Source organism: Pongo pygmaeus, chromosome 20 (genome assembly GCF_028885625.2).
Source record: "Pongo pygmaeus isolate AG05252 chromosome 20, NHGRI_mPonPyg2-v2.0_pri, whole genome shotgun sequence".
Taxonomy (NCBI): Eukaryota; Metazoa; Chordata; class Mammalia; order Primates; family Hominidae; genus Pongo; species Pongo pygmaeus.
In genome coordinates, this window is record NC_072393.2 from 57,078,216 (window position 1) to 57,093,399 (window position 15,184).

The 15,184-nt window shown below is 53.0% G+C and overlaps 1 protein-coding gene across 2 annotated transcripts; it reads right to left on the bottom strand.

Annotated features, from left to right (window-relative positions):
* Window positions 1-6,540: 6,540 nt before the first annotated feature.
* On the bottom strand, window positions 6,541-13,622 carry KLK7 (kallikrein related peptidase 7). Of its 2 annotated transcripts, none has more exons than XM_054464287.2 (6): window positions 13,499-13,622; window positions 12,739-12,869; window positions 12,179-12,326; window positions 10,344-10,591; window positions 9,854-9,990; window positions 6,541-7,735 (listed from the first exon to the last, which is right to left on the bottom strand). In XM_054464287.2, exons 2-6 carry the CDS (start codon window positions 12,809-12,811, stop codon window positions 7,580-7,582), a joined length of 762 nt encoding a protein of 253 aa, XP_054320262.1. In that variant the 5' UTR covers window positions 12,812-12,869; window positions 13,499-13,622; the 3' UTR covers window positions 6,541-7,579. The 2 variants fall into 2 exon arrangements, with proteins under 2 accessions (XP_054320262.1, XP_054320263.1); XM_054464288.2 differs by lacking the exon at window positions 13,499-13,622 and adding an exon at window positions 13,421-13,494.
* Between the last annotated feature and the right edge of the window lie 1,562 nt (window positions 13,623-15,184).

The window sequence follows — 15,184 nt, forward strand, 5'->3', positions numbered from 1 at the left end:
CGCCCCTGCCCCGGGCTGGGGAGCAGGCCCAGGCGCTATGGGGAAAGGGCCCAGGAACAATCGGGCTTTGTCCGCCCCCAGCACCCCAGTGCCATGCTCCCAGCAGCTCCACGCCTCAACCTCTCTTCCGGCGGGCAGGCGGGAGGGCAGTTACATCAATGGCTTCCTTTTGTCCCTGTCTGACAGTCCTCCTTTGCAGTCTCTGACTGACCACCCGGCCCTGACTGGAGATTTCGGCGCTCCACATCCTCCTGGTCCTTCTCCTCCAAGTCTGCCCATCCCTGAGGTCTCGTGCTCCATCTGTCTCCCTGGCCATGGAGGGGAGGGGGCTTCCATCTCTCTCTCTCTCCCATCTCAGTCTCTGTATTTGTGTCTCTCTACCTTTTTCTCCACTTTATTTTGTCCCTGTCTCTCTCCCTCTTTTTTTTCTCTCTCTCCCTTCCTCTCTCCCTTCCTTCCTTCCTTGCTTCCTTCCTTGCTTCCTTCCTTCCTTCTTTCCTTCCTTCTTTTCTTTCTTTCTTTTTTTTTTTTGACGGAGTCTTGCTCTGTCACCCAGGCTGGAGTGCAGTGGTGTGATCTCAGTTCACTGCAACCTCCGCCTCCTGAGTTCAAGCAGTTCTCCTACCTCAGCCTCCCAAGTAGCTGGGATTAGAGGCACCCACCACCACGCCTGGCTAAATATTTTTTGTATTTTTAGTAGGCAAGAGGTTTTACCATGTTGGCCAGGCTGGTCTTAAACTCCTGACCTCAGGTGATCCACCCACCTTGGCCTCCCAAAGTGCTGGATTACAGGTGTGAGCCACTGTGCCCGGACTCTCTCCCTTTCTTTCCCCTTGATTCTCTGACTCTCTGTGCTTATCTTCTCCTGGGTCTCTTCTTAGATTTCCCCGGGGGTAGCACTGTGTGTGCCCAGAAGGGAGTCAGGTTCCCCAGGAAGTAGCGGGGATGATTCCTGAGCGATGAGGAAGCTAGCAGGATGCAGGAGGACTTGAGGACTTATTGATGAGATGCGGACACACAGCGAAAGGCATGCAGTTAAGCAGAAATCGGAGAGTACTTGGGAACGACGTGGGGCTGTGATGAGATGGTGGTGCCGGGCAGTAGCAGGGAGATCCGGGAAGACTTGGGGAGGTGCCTTTGAACTTGGGCCTAGAAAGCTGAGCCAGGCGTAGGTCAGGAGGAAAGGCTGTGAAAATGCCTGGCCTGCATGCACATGGGAAACCGCAGGCAGTGGCTGGAGTGGTTGGTATGGGCTGGAGGGTGAGGGTGTGTGCGTGGCAGAGTGGAGAGAAATGAGGAGGGGGAAGTCACTGAGTAATAAGGACAATGATAGGAATGAAGTCTGGCTCAGCACCTGCTTGGGCTGGGCACTGCAGGTAACTTAAAAAAAATTCTTTTTTCTTTTGAGACAAGGTCTTGTTCTGTTGCCCAGGCTGGAGTGCAGTGGCACGATCCTTGCTCGTGGCAGCCTCAACCCTCCTGGGCTCAAGCGACCCTCCTGCCTCAGTCTTCCCAGGAGCTGGGACCACAGGCATGAGCCACTGTTCCCAGCCAACCCTTTTCTTTCTCTTGCATTGAACCTAATTGTCATCTTGCATTGCCCATCCCCCATCACTCCAGGGATGAAGACTACTTTGGTATTCAGTATACTCTCTGGGTGCTCCCTCTCACATTTGGTCCCCACTGACCTCAGCATCTTCTTCTCAGGACGTGCTATCCTCACAGACAGCAAGTCTGATGTTGCACAGCCCAGTCACCAGGCCCTATCCCTCTGCCTCCTCTCTCTGGGGGGTCTCTTCCTCTCTGTCCCCACATCCCCAACCCAAACTCAGAGCTGCACCTCTCCCACCTGGACCAGGATCCCTCTGTTCTCTGTATCCCTTGCCCCAGAGAGATCTTCCTGTGCCTTGTGCTGACCTTGCTCCTCCTATCACAGACCTGCCCTGGGTCCCCATCTCCCTTGGGACCAAGTCCCAGTCCCCCAGCCTGGCATTTGAGGACCTTTAGCATCCAGAGAGATCCTGGCCAATGAAATGTGATGCCAAGCATGCATGCATATTTACGTTTTCCAATCACCACACATTTTTTTTTTAAGTCAGAAGATTTTTTAAAAGTGTCCTTACCACAAAAAATAAGGGTGTAAAATAATGCATATGTTAAATAGCTTGGTTTAGCCATTCCACAATATATACATACATATATCAAACATGATGTTATACACCAGAAATATACACAATTTTTACTTGTCAATTAAAAAATAAATTTAAGGCCAGGCATGGTGGCTTATGTCTGTAATCCCAGCACTTTGAGAGGCCAACGTGGGTAGATAGCTTGAGTCAGGGAGTTCATGGACCAGCCTGGGCAACATAGTGAGAAACCATCTCTGCAAAAAGTAAAAAAATTAGCCAGACGTGGTGGCGCACACTTGTAGTCCCAGCTACTCAGGAGGCTGAGGCAGGAGAATTGCTGAGCCTGGGAGGTCGAGCCTGCAGTGAGCTGTGACTGTGCCACTGCACCCCAGCCTGACATGGCTGGACAAGGTGGCTCATGCCTGCAATCCAAGCACTTTGGGAGGCAGAGGTGGGAAGATCACTTGAGCCTAGGAGTTCAAGACCAGCCTGGGCAATATAGTGAAACCCTATCTCTAAAAAAAAAAAAAAGAAAGAAAGAAAAATATTACCTAGGTGTGGTGGCACACATCTGTGGTCCCAGCTATGCAGGAGGCTGAGGTGGGATAGTTGCTTGAGCCTGGAGGCCTGGGTTGCAGTAAGCCATGATCACGCCACTGCACTCCAGTGTGACAGAGCCAGACCCTGTCAAAATTTTTTTAAAAAGAGTCCTGAGTGGTGAGTGGCCCTCACACTGCATGACACAGCTATGCCTACGTCTCTGTATGGCTCCAGCTTTCTAGAACACATCAAGCTTCCCTGACCCATGCCATGCCCTCTGGCCTCTGGCCCTTCACTGAATGCTATTCCGTCTTCTTCTTGAGATGGAGTCTCGCTCTGTCGCCCAGGCTGGAGTGAAGTGGCACGATCTCTACTCACTGCAACCTTCGCCTCCTGGGTTCAAGCAATTCTCCAGCCTCAGCCTCCCCAGTAGCTGGGATTACAGGCACACACCACCATGCCTATATTTTTAGTAGAGCTGGGGTTTCACCATGTTGGCCAGGCTGGTCATGAACTCCTGACCTCAGGTGATCTGCCCGCCTCGGTCTCCCAAAGTGCTGGGATTACAGGCATGAGCCACTGCGCCTGGCCTTTTCTCTCTTCTTAGCATGTTTTCCCCACCTTTTCCTGGCAATAACCTGTTCTTCAAGTCTTTGCTTGGACATTACCTCCTCCAGGAAACCTTCCCTGAACACCACCCAGCCTCCACCTGCTGTAGTTGGATTACTCATTCTCTCACATAGGTTCCCACAGCAGGTGTCTCCCTTAACCCACCCTGGATGGGGGCCACCTGGATTGACATTCGTTGCCTCTTCCACTGGACCGTGAGCTCCTTGAGGGCAGGTACGGAACTGACTCATCCCTGTGTCCCGAGCAACCACACAGGACCTGGCCCAGAAGAAGCCTTAGGCAAGACTGACCAAATGACTAAATGACTTTATCACACCCACTCCCATTTTACAGATAAGAAAACTGAGGCTCAGAACAGGAAGTTCATTGCTCAACATCAAACATCCAGGAAATGGTGGTGCCTGAATGGGAACTCAGCTTCCAACATGGCAGTGGATGTGGCCCATCCCTTGGTGGCCTGACTGGGTCTATCTTATGACAGTACGAGGTGAGTGAACTCGGGAGGAATTGTTGAGAGCTGGGTGGGGAAAGGAGGGAGGTGTTAGGCTGTGGGGAGTGGAGGGACTTTGAAGAGAAAGAAATTTCTAACCCTGCCTCTTCTCTGGCGACCCTCATGGTTTGCCATCTCTGCATAATTTGAATGCTTATTTCCTGGATATTTTGCTCTAGATTTACTTGCTCTGCAAAGCTCTTCAATAAATAAATTCTTCTGTCTGGGTGCAGCAGTTCACACCTGTAATCCCAGCACTTTGGAGGGCTGAGGTGGGAGGATTACTTGAGCTCAGGAATTAGAGACCAGCCTGGACAACATAGTGAGACCCCGTCTCTACTGAAAAAAAAAAAAAAAAATCAGCCAGGCATGGTCCCAGCTACTCGAAAGGCTGAGGCAAAAGGATTGTTTGAGCCCAGGAGATTGAGGCTGCAGTGAGCTATGATCACGCCACCACACTCTAGCCTGGATGATAGAGCAAGACCCTATGTCAAAAAAAGAAAAAAAAATCTATAAGGAAACTTCATGAGACTGTAAGCAGAAAAAAGTGCCAGAAGTCATAAACAATAAAAACCAATGCCTGGGCTGGGTGGGGTTGCTCACACCTGTAATCCCAGCACTTTGGGAGGTCAAGGCGGGCGGATCGCCTGAGGTCAGGAGTTTGAGGCCAGCCTGGCCAACATGGTGAAACTTGGTCTCTACTGAAAATATAAAAATTAGCCGGACATGGTGGCAGGCACCTGTAATACCAGCTACTCGGGAGGCTGAGGCAGGAGAATCACTTGAACCTGGGAGGCAGAGGTTGCAGTGAGCTGAGATCATGCCATTGCACTCCAGCCTGGGTGACAAGAGCAAGACTTTGTCTCAAAAAAAAGAAAAAAGAAAAAATACAAAACTAAACTAAAACCAATGCCCATTGAAGGAAGGCTTACCTTGTGCCACACAATGTTTGAGCACTTTCTGTATATTAACTTATTGAATCTCTGTAATAACCTTAGAAAGTAGGTGCTTTTTCTCCCATTTCAAGGATGAAGGAACAGGGACGGGGGAAGTAATGAGCTTAAAGGAAAATAGCTTGTAGGGACTAGAACTGGGATTTGAACCCAAGAAGCCAAGGTCCAGAGCTAGTCCATTAACTACCACTCTATACTGCTTACCCAAAGAAAAATGAATTACTTAAAAAAGAATCAACATTAGTACCATCTCAGTCATTGCAAACCAATCTACCTGTAGCTTACATATAGGAGAGCAGAGGGCCAGGGCCAGGGAACTCCAGGCTGACTTAGTGCAAATTCAATGTTTTGTTACTTTTTAAAATTCTAGATTGAATGTTGGAGTGGCTTGCAGAAGAGAGAGAAAATGTTGCTAAAACTTCAGGGGAATGACTGGTCGAAAATGTTTGTCATTCTTTAAACTTGACAGGCCCAGAAACAGAAGGGGCTGGGGACCAGGACTCCTGGGTCTGAGGGAGGAGGGGTTGGGGGCGGGGAGGTCTGGACTCCTGGGTCTGAGGGAGGAGGGGCTGGGGGGAGTCTGGACTCCTGGGTCTGAGGGAGGAGGGGTTGGGGCGGGGGATCTGGACTCCTGGGTCTGAGGAAGGAGGGGCTGCGGGTGGTCTGGACTCCTGTGTCTGAGGGAGGAGGGGCTGGGGGGAGTCTGGACTCCTGGGTCTGAGGGAGGAGGGGCTGGGGGTCTGGACTCCTGGGTCTGAGGGAGGAGGGGCTGGGGGTGGTCTGGACTCCTGGGCCTGAGGGAGGAGGGGCTGGGGGTCTGGACTCCTGGGTCTGAGGGAGGAGGGGCTGGGGGGTCTGGATTCCTGGGTCTGAGGGAGGAGGGGCTGGGGGGAGTCTGGACTCCTGGGTCTGAGGGAGGAGGGGCTGTGGGGGTCCTGCACTCCTGGGTCTGAGGGAGAAGGGACTGGGGGTCTGGACTCCGGGGTCTGAGGGAGGAGGGGCTCGGTGGGGGGGCCTACACTCCTGGGTCTGAGGGAGGAGGGGCTAGGGACCTGGACTCCTGTGTTTTCTGTGTTAGCCTCCTATATGGGAGAATCAGAATTAGCGGCTGCAGAATTTCTGCAGTATGACAGGGCCGGGGTGCCTGGGTTAGGAGAGACTCAGAGGGAGATGAGATAAGGAGGGGAAGGATCTGGAGGAAGGTGGGGAGGGAATTCTGGGAGAAAAACAGGAAGAACAGGTAGGAGGGTGTGTCCTGGGCTGGAGTGGCTCCTCGGTCAGCAGCGTCTGAGGTGTGACCACACAGAGGATCTTTGATGTTAGATGGCTGGTGGTGTGGCCAGGCTCTGAGTCACAGAGGACTCCTCCCTCATCCTACCCCCTTCCAGGTTCCTTTCCCTCCCTTCTTGGGGAGCAGGTGCCACCATCTTCCTCCGGCACTGTTTGCTCACTTCTGGCAGACCCCTGTGGGACCCCTGTGTCCTGTCTACCGTCATCCCAATCCCTCTGAAAACTGCCAGCCTCCCTCCTCACTTGTCACTCCTGAGATGCTCAGAAACACTTTCACACCCCTTCCCACGCTGATGAAGTCGGTCTGTTCTCTCCTTCCTCCTCCCCTCCTTCTTCTTCTCTCCATCCTTTCCTCTCTCTCCCATTTTACAGACAGGAAAAACTGAGATCTGGGAAATGGAAATATGCCCTGGAACAGGGCGGGCAGGACCAGGGCTCAAAACCAGGCACATTTTTCTTTCTAGTCTCCCTTCCCGAGAGGTCACCTTTCTCCAACCTTACATCTTCAGACTTTTTTCCCCACCTTTATTTTTCATGTTATAAAAGCGCACATTCAAGGAAAAGTACACAGAAGGAAGGAGACACCTCATGACGACCCCAGTATGCAGTCTGGGACATGTGTTTTCAGATTTGATTCTGTGAATATTTCATTTTTTATGGGTAGGGTCACATACATATATATTTTTGTCTCTTCCTTTTGTCATTTAACATCATATAGCCTAAACATTCTTGCATAATACTGACAATTCTGTCTAAGTATAATTTTTAATAGGTTTATAATATCATTGTGGGCTGGGCGCGGTGGCTCACGCCTGTAATCCCCGCACTTTGGGAGGCCGAGGTGGGTGGGTCATCTGAGGTCAGGTGTTCGAGACCACGCTGGCCAGCATGGTGAAACCCTCTCTGTAGTAAAAATGCACAAAAAATTAGCCTGGTGTGGTGGTGCATACCTGTAGTCCCAGGTACTTGGGAGGCTGAAGCACGAGAATCACTTGAACCCAGGAGCCAAGATTGCATCACTGCACTGCAGCCCGAGCAACAGAGACTCTGTCTCAAAGAAAAAAAAAATTGTTGTGCCAAGCCAGACTATTATTTAAGCCATCCAGTACTTTTGGAACATGTTTGATGTTTTCACTTTATTTCTGTGATAAATAATAATATGGTAAATTCGAGTCTTGTTCTACATATTGGATTTCTTTTTTTTTTTACTAGGTTCTTCCTAAGATTAGAGTTACTGGGTCAAAGGTGGTGAATAAGGGTCTCGGTGTACATTGACCAACTGTCTTCCATAAAGATTGTACGAACGTCCAGTTCCAGTGTCTGAGAGTGCTGGTCTCACTGACTCTTCTCCAGCACTGAGGGTTTTGTGTTTCTTTATTTGTTTTGGTTTTAGGTCTTTACCAATTTGATTGGTTTATAAACAGGGCATGAGGTTTAAATATATCTTTGAGGATAGGTAAAGTCAAATATGACTTCATAGGTCATCAGCGTCCTTACTCCTGTGCGTTTTCTGTTTGAAGCACACAGTTAATTAACTCGGTGCAGTGTTAGCGATGCTTTTTTATGGTGTCATTTATCCACTTGGTGAACTTGCAGACTTGAGTGTAGACTCCTGGGTCATTGGGTTGGCCGCAAGGGAAAGTTCCCCAGGACACCAGACCTTGCAGGGTACCTCTGCACACCAACGGTCCCCCTGAGTCACCCTAGAGGGAATAGAGCTGGAGATTAACTTTGGCTTCAGATCAAAGCCCAACTCATTCTCACACATTCCTCAGTTATCGGTCTTTGTCTTGCAGATTATGGACTTCCACCACAGCCAATGCGAAGGGACTCATTGTCTCTGGGGACCAGTGGGAGAGCTAGTGCTAGGGACACACTAGGTCCTTTGAAGACACTGGTTTGACCCTTGGCCAATGAGATCAATTGCAGAGAAGGGGTGGGGCTTCCAGGATCAGAGCACTCTTTATTTTCCAATATTAAGGACCCTGCTCCAAGCTAGTGGGAGAAGGAACATCATCTCCAAGGGGTGGATGCGTGCCCTGTGGCGCAGGAAAGGGGGACATGATGATCTCGGAGACCAGGGTCAAGACCAGTTACATAATTTGCAGGGCTTGGTGCAAAACGAAAATGCAGGGCTCTTTGTTCAAAAATTATTAAGAATTTCAAGACAACAACAGGAATGCGTTAGACTAAGTTTGAGACCCTTCTGAGTGTGGGGCTCTGTGTCAGTGCAGAGCTTGCACATTCATGAAACTGGCCCTCACCAGAGGAGAAGGGGAACACCCTATTCTCTAGGACAGTCATCTCTCTCCCATCTCCTCTATCCCTAACACTCACCATCCCACATCCCCTGAGAGCTGAAGGTGCAGATGTGAGCAAGGAGGATGGGTGTGGAGAGACAAAGAGAGTTGGAGGTGGAGAAGAAAGAGGGAAAGGAGAGAGAGACAAAGAGATGAGGAAGAGGGAAAGGGTATGGGGAGAGAGAGAGACAGAGAGATGAGGGTGGAAAAGAAGGAGGGATAAGAGAGAGAGACAAAGAGATGAGGGAGAGGGGGAGGGTGTGGGAAGAGAAGAGAGAGACAAAGAGATGGGGGTGGAGAAGAAAGAGGGAGAAGAGAGAGACAAAGAGAAAGGGGGAAGGGGGAAGGTGTGGGGGGAGAGATGGGGTGGGGGTGGGGAAAGGAGAGAGAGACTGGAAGAGAGGAGGAGAATAAAGAGAGAGAAAGACAGAGATGGGGGAGAAGGTGGGGAGAGGAGAGAGATAGAAGAAAGAGAAAGAGACAGAGACAGAGTAGAAAGGAGGGGGCAAGGAGAGAAGAGGGAGAGAGATGAAGAGAGACAGAGAAGTAGGGGAGAGAGAGAAAGAGGAGAGGGCCAGAGAGGAGACAGAGAGAGAGGAAAAAAGAGAGAGCAGGGGGGCAGGGAGAGGAGAGAGAGGGAGGGGAGGAGAGAGAGAGAAGCAAGAGAAAGAGGGAGAAGACAGAGCAGAGAGGAGGGCGTGGAGACAGAGCAAGGGAGAGAGAGCAAGCTAGCTCAACACAGAGAAAAAACAAAGAGGAAAAGAATGAAATGAAATTATGTCACAAAGAGAAATGTGGGAAGATTGTTCAGAAACAGAGGGGATGACAAAAGGCCAGGAAGAGGGAACAGAGAGGAGGTGGAGGGAAAGAGTGTTTTCCCTGGGACCAGGGCCAGGGCCAGGGCCAGGTGAGTGAGTCATCAGCTTCAGGCACAAAATCTCAGTAACTGCAATACATAATACTTCAATGCAGTACTTAACGAAATCAAATGTAATACATAAAAGCTGTACGACGGGCATGGTATCCACATTTTAAATGAAGACAGTGCCAGTAGAGCTCTGTGCTGAGCCACGCTGGTGCCTACAGCAAGGGAAAATTCAGTAAGATCCACCTGCTCTTTATTTAAAATGGCGACATTTTGTCCATCGTGGACTTCTGCATGAATTTTTATTTTTATTTTTATTTTTAAATATTGCATTATGATTTATCTCAATCACTGAGGTTTTCAGTGCCCCCTTAAGGTTTGGGCCTGGGGCCAGCACCTCAGTCTCCTTCCCTGGTCCCACCCCCACTTTCTCACCCCTATTAAACTCTCTGTCCCATCCCCAGGGTCACATCGGCCCCTAAGTAAACTCCCACCCCTGACCTAGGCAGATAATGAGGTGAAAAAAGCTGAGGAGGCCAGGCCTGGGGGGAGGGCAAGGCCGGGCTTGGTGCCCAGTCACTCGGGTCAAGCTCTGTCCCTGGGGCATGCAGACAGGGTACCCAGGACTGGGGAGGAATTGGGGGGGAGGGTCTCACATTGCAGGCGTTTTTCTTGGAGTCGGGGATGCCAGCGCACAGCATGGAATTTTCCAGTAAGTCCTTATAAACCTTCGTGCAGTCCTGGGGGGAGATGAGCTTGACATCCACGCACATGAGGTCAGAGGGAAAGGTCACTGCAGGCAGGAGCAGGGAGAGCTGTTAGTCAGAGAGGATGGGGGCGAGGACCAGAAGGGCTGTTGTTCAGGCTCCTGGGCCTGAGGACCAGAGGGGCTGTGGGCCCAGGCTCCTGGTTCTGAGGGAGGAGGGTCTGGGGCCCAGGACTGCTGGGTCTGAGGGAGGAGGGTCTGGGGCCCAGGACTGCTGGGTCTGAGGGAGGAGGCGCTGGGGTCTGGACTCCTGGGTCTGAGGGAGGAGGGGCTGGGGCCTGGACTCCTGGGTCTGAGGGAGGAGGGGCTGGGGTCTGGACTCCTGGGTCTGAGGGAAGAGGGGCTGGGGCCTGGACTCCTGGGTCACCGAGGCCACCTACCATCTGGGCTCGTGGTAGTGCCCCAGCCGGAGACAGTACAGGTGGTTCCAGGGGGTTCGCAGCGGGAGGGCAGCCTGACTTTCTTCACCATGGATGACAGCCTGGCCTGGCTATTGAGCTTCACGAGCATGAGGTCATTAACATGGGTCTGTGTGGAGTAGCCAGGGTGGCGGAATGATTTCGAGGCCTTGATCCTCTGAGCTCTCCTGTCGCCCAGCGTATCACTGCCCAGGTGCACGGTGTACTCACTGGGAGGAGAGAGTGACATTCACAGATTCAGAAGAGACACTGTGACAGAGAGGGTGTGCAAAGACCTGGGGGACGGGGTGGGGACAGAGACCCAGAGAGGGGGGGACAGAGACCTAGAGAGAGGAGGGGGGACAGAGACACAGAGAGAGGAGGGGGGACAGAGACCTAGAGAGAGGAGGGGGGACAGAGACACAGAGAGAGGAGGGGGAACAGAGACCCAGAGAGAGGAGGGGGGACAGAGACCCAGAGAGAGAGGGGAACAGAGATCCAGAGAGAGAGGGGGCAGAGACCCAGAGAGAGGGAGACAGAGAGCCAGGGAGAGAGGGGGCAGAGCCCCAGGAAGAGGGGGACAGAGACCTAGAGAGAGGAGGGGGGACAGAGACCCAGAGAGACAGAAGGGGGAACAGAGACCGAGAGAGAGAGGGGGCAGAGACCCAGAGAGAGAGGGGGACAGAGACCCAGAGAGGGGGGGACAGAGACCTAGAGAGAGAGGGGGACAGAGACCCAGAGAGAGAGGGGGACAGAGACCCAGAGACAGAGGAGGACAGAGACCCGGGGGGGGACAGAGACCTAGAGAGAGGGGGACAGAGCCCCAGAGAGAGAGGGGGACGGAGACCCAGAGAGAGAGGGGGACAGAGACCCAGAGAGAGAGGGACAGAGCCCCAGAGAGAGAGGGGGACGGAGACCCAGAGAGAGAGGGGGACAGAGACCTAGAGAGAGAGGGGGACAGAGCCCCAGAGAGAGAGGGGGACGGAGACCCAGAGAGAGAGGAGGACAGAGACCCAGAGAGGGGGGGACAGAGACCTAGAGAGAGGGGAACAGAGACCCAGAGAGAGAGGAGGACAGAGACCCGGGGGGGGGGGGACAGAGACCTAGAGAGAGGGGAACAGAGACCCAGAGAGAGAGGGACAGAGACCCAGAGAGACAGGGACAGGGGTCCAGAGAGAGAGGGGGACAGAGACCCAGAGACAGGGAGACAGAGAGCCAGGGAGAGAGGGGGCAGAGCCCCAGGGAGAAGGGGACAGAGGCCCAGAGAGAGGGACAGAGAGCCAGAGAGAGAGGGGGACAGAGCCCCAGGGAGAGAGGGGGACAGAGAGCCAGAGAGAGAGGGGGACAGAGACCCAGAGAGAGAGGGACAGAGACCCAGAGAGACAGAAGGGGGAACAGAGACCAAGAGAGAGAGGGGGCAGAGACCCAGAGAGACAGAAGGGGGAACAGAGACCCAGAGAGAGAGGGGGACAGAGACCCAGAGAGAGAGGGGGACAGAGACACAGAGAGAGGAGGGGGGACAGAGACCCAGAGAGAGAGGGGGACAGAGATCCAGAGAGAGAGGGACAGAAACCCAGAGAGAGGGGGACAGAGAGCCAGGGAGAGAGGGGGACAGACACCCAGAGAGAGAGGGGGACAGAGACCCAGAGAGAGGGGGACGGAGCCCCAGGGAGAGCGGGTACAGAGACCCAGAGAGAGGGGGACAGAGACCCAGAGAGAGGAGGATAGAGCCGTAGGCACAGAAAGACTGCCCCTCCACCCCCATAGCGAGTTGGAGACTCTGGCACACCTCCAGCAGAGCCTTGGGCGGCACCTACTTCATCTTGCAGTGGGCGGCAGTGAGCACCCAGCGCTCATTGACCAGGACGCCTCCGCAGTGGAGCTGATTGCCACTGAGCAGGGCCACCTGCCATGGGTGGGAGCCTCTTGTACATGGGGCACCATCAATAATCTTGTCACCCTGGCCTGGATGGAGACATGGAGGAGCATGTGGGTAGCTAGCATCAGGGGAAGGCTGAGGCTGCGCCTCAGGGATTCCCGGAGTCAGAGATGGAGACAGACAGATGAAAATGCGTGGAGAAATACAGAGAAAGCAAGAGATAGGGACAGAGACAGACAGAGGGAGCCCACTCAGAAACTCAGGAGGCACATCTCATCGGGGGAACCACAGACAGACACTGAGCACAGGAGGCAGGGCCTGGAGGGGACAGAGACCCCCCAAGTCAGCAGAAGCAGGAAGAGTGGGGGCTTCAGCTGACAGTCTGGTCCTGCCAGGATGGAATCTGTTTGAGGAGGGAGGGGTTCTGACTCAGGGACTCCTTGGAGAGGGTCAGTGGGGGCCCCGAGGTGAGGTCAGGCTTCCCAGTCCAGCTTTCACCTTCTTCTCCAGCAGTTTCCAGGGCTAAGGATAGCAGTAGGATCTGCAGGGGCAGGAGAAGGGATCTTGCCATGGTGCCCTGCTGAGCCGCTCAGGGGCTGCCAGGCGAGGAAGGGCCTCTCCTGCTGGAGCTGAGAAGGAGAAAGCATTCAGGCCCAGCCCCTCCTCCCTCAGACCCAGAGGTCCAGGCCTCAGCCCCTCCTCCCTCAGACCCAGGGGTCCAGGCCCTGCCCCTCCCCACTCAGACCCAGAAATCCCTTTCTCTGGCCTCTCCTTCCTCACACTCAGAAGTCCAGACCCCTAACCTCCTCCTCCCTCATACCCAGGAGTCCGGACTCTAGCACCTTCCTCCCTCAGACCCAGGAGTCCAGACCCTCATCGCCCTCCTCCCTCAGACCTAGGAGTCCAGGTCTCAGTCCCTCCTCCCTCAGACCCAGGAGTCCAGAGCCCCAGCCCCTCCTCCCTCAGACCTCGGAGTCCAGGCCCCCAGCCCCTCCTCCCTCAGACCCAAAATTCCTGTTCTTCAGACCCCTAGAGACCCAGGAATCTAGGCTCCGATCTTGCCCCTCCCTGTGGAACCCAAACTTCTGACTCTCTAGTTCCTTTTTCCCTAAAAGGCCCCAAATTGCAGACTTCCAGGCCCTCACTGCTCAGGACCGGGAGTCCAGGCTGCAGCCCCTACCTCTCGGGAGCAGAGTCAGGCTTGGAGCCAGCATCACCCCTCCCCTACAGGTGCACCCTTGATGAAGCCTCTTCTCACCTCCAGAGGATCTGATGTGATCCAAGTTCGGACTTGGGCTGGCACACAGCTGGGCTCCAAGATCTCCAGCCCTCTGCTGGGCCGTCCTCTTATACCACTCCCCGCCCCATGCCCGGCCCCAGCGCCCTGGGGTGCAGGCGGAGCCGACTCTGGGACACCCCCGCCTGCATTTGCGGTTCTGGTTATCTGGAACCCCTGACGCAGCGAGAGCAATTGGCACCACTGCACTCTCTCTCCACCCTCCCTCCGAAGGACGGGCGGTGCCCAGCTCCTGCGCCCCCGCACGTTCTGGTTCCACAGTCCCTCCTGGCTGCTCTCGGGGGAGGCACCCGGTGCGCTGGGTCTGAGGGGCAGGAGCGGGATTCAAGGACGCGCTGAGCTCAGAGAATAGGCTCTGGCTCGGGTCCTTCTCTGGGGCCGTTTTCTTTCTTTCTTCCCTCCCTCCCTCCCTCCCTCCCTCCCTTCCTTCCTTTCTCTTTTTTTGGACGGAGTCTCTCTCTATCGCCAGGCTGGAGTGCTGTGGCACGATCTCGGCTCACTGCAAGCTCCGCCTCCGGGGTTCAAGCGATTCTCCTGCCTCAGCCTCCCGAGTACCTGGGATTACAGGCATGCGCCACCACTCCCAGCTAATTTTTGTATTTTTAGTAGAGACGGGGTTTCACTATGTTGGCCAGGATGGTCTCGATCTCCTAATCTCATGATCTGCCCACCTCGGCCCCCCAAAGTGCTGGGATTACAGGCGTGAGCCACTGCGCCCGGCTTCTGGAGCCATTTTCTTGCCCTCACCCCCTCTCAGGGGTGGCCTAGACCCTACATCCTAATTCTGGCCCACCTGTGGGAACTTGTCCAAGCTGATCCCAGTGGTGCCTGTAAGCCTGAACCCATTCCCAACTCTAATAGAGAGATGTAAGTTAAAAACAACGCTTTCCCTAACCCCACCCCACTAATATTTGCCGTATTTAGGATCTATGTTCTTATGATCATTTTAATCATGTTATACATAGATTTCTCTGTATATTATGTATTTATAACAAAAATGTCTGTACTTAACATTATCTAATAGAACTCTTTTAGGGCTTCATTTATTAATTTATTAAGCAAACGTTTTTCTTTTTTTAACTTTTCAGTTCGGGGGTATATGTGCAGGATATGCAGGTTTGTTGTGTAGGTAAATGTGCGCCATGGGGGTTTGTTATACGGATTATTTAATCACCCAGGTATTAAGCCTAGTACCCATTAGTTATTTTTTTCTGATCCTCTTCTTCCTCCCACTCTCCACCCTCTCATAGGCCCCAGTGTGTGTACCCAGAGGAATATAAATCATTCTGTTTAAAAACACATGGATGCGTATGTTCATTGTAGCAGTATTGACAATAGCAAACACGTGGAATCAACCTAAATGTCCATCAGTGATAGACTGGATTAAGAAAATGTGGTACATATACACCATGGAATACTACATAGCCATAAAAAAGAACAAGATCATGCCCTTTGTAGGTACGTGAATGGAGCTGGAGGCCATTACCCTTACAAACTAAAGCAGGAACAGAAAACCAGATATGGCATGTTCCTACTTACAAGTGGGAGCTAAGTGATGAGACTGCATGGACACATAGAGGAGAGAAGAACCTTTCTTTTTTTCTTTCTTTTTTTTTTTTAGATGGAGTCTGGCTCTGTCACCCAGGC

Coding starts and splice junctions, on each gene's coding strand:
- KLK7 (XM_054464287.2), bottom strand. CDS start 12,811: ATGGCAAGATCCCTTCTCCTGCCCCTGCAGATCCTACTGCTATCCTTA. Junction 12,327..12,738: donor GGAAACTGCTGGAGAAGAAG/GTGAAAGCTGGA, acceptor GTCTCCATCCAG/GCCAGGGTGACAAGATTATT. Junction 10,592..12,178: donor GCCGCCCACTGCAAGATGAA/GTAGGTGCCGCC, acceptor CTCTCCTCCCAG/TGAGTACACCGTGCACCTGG.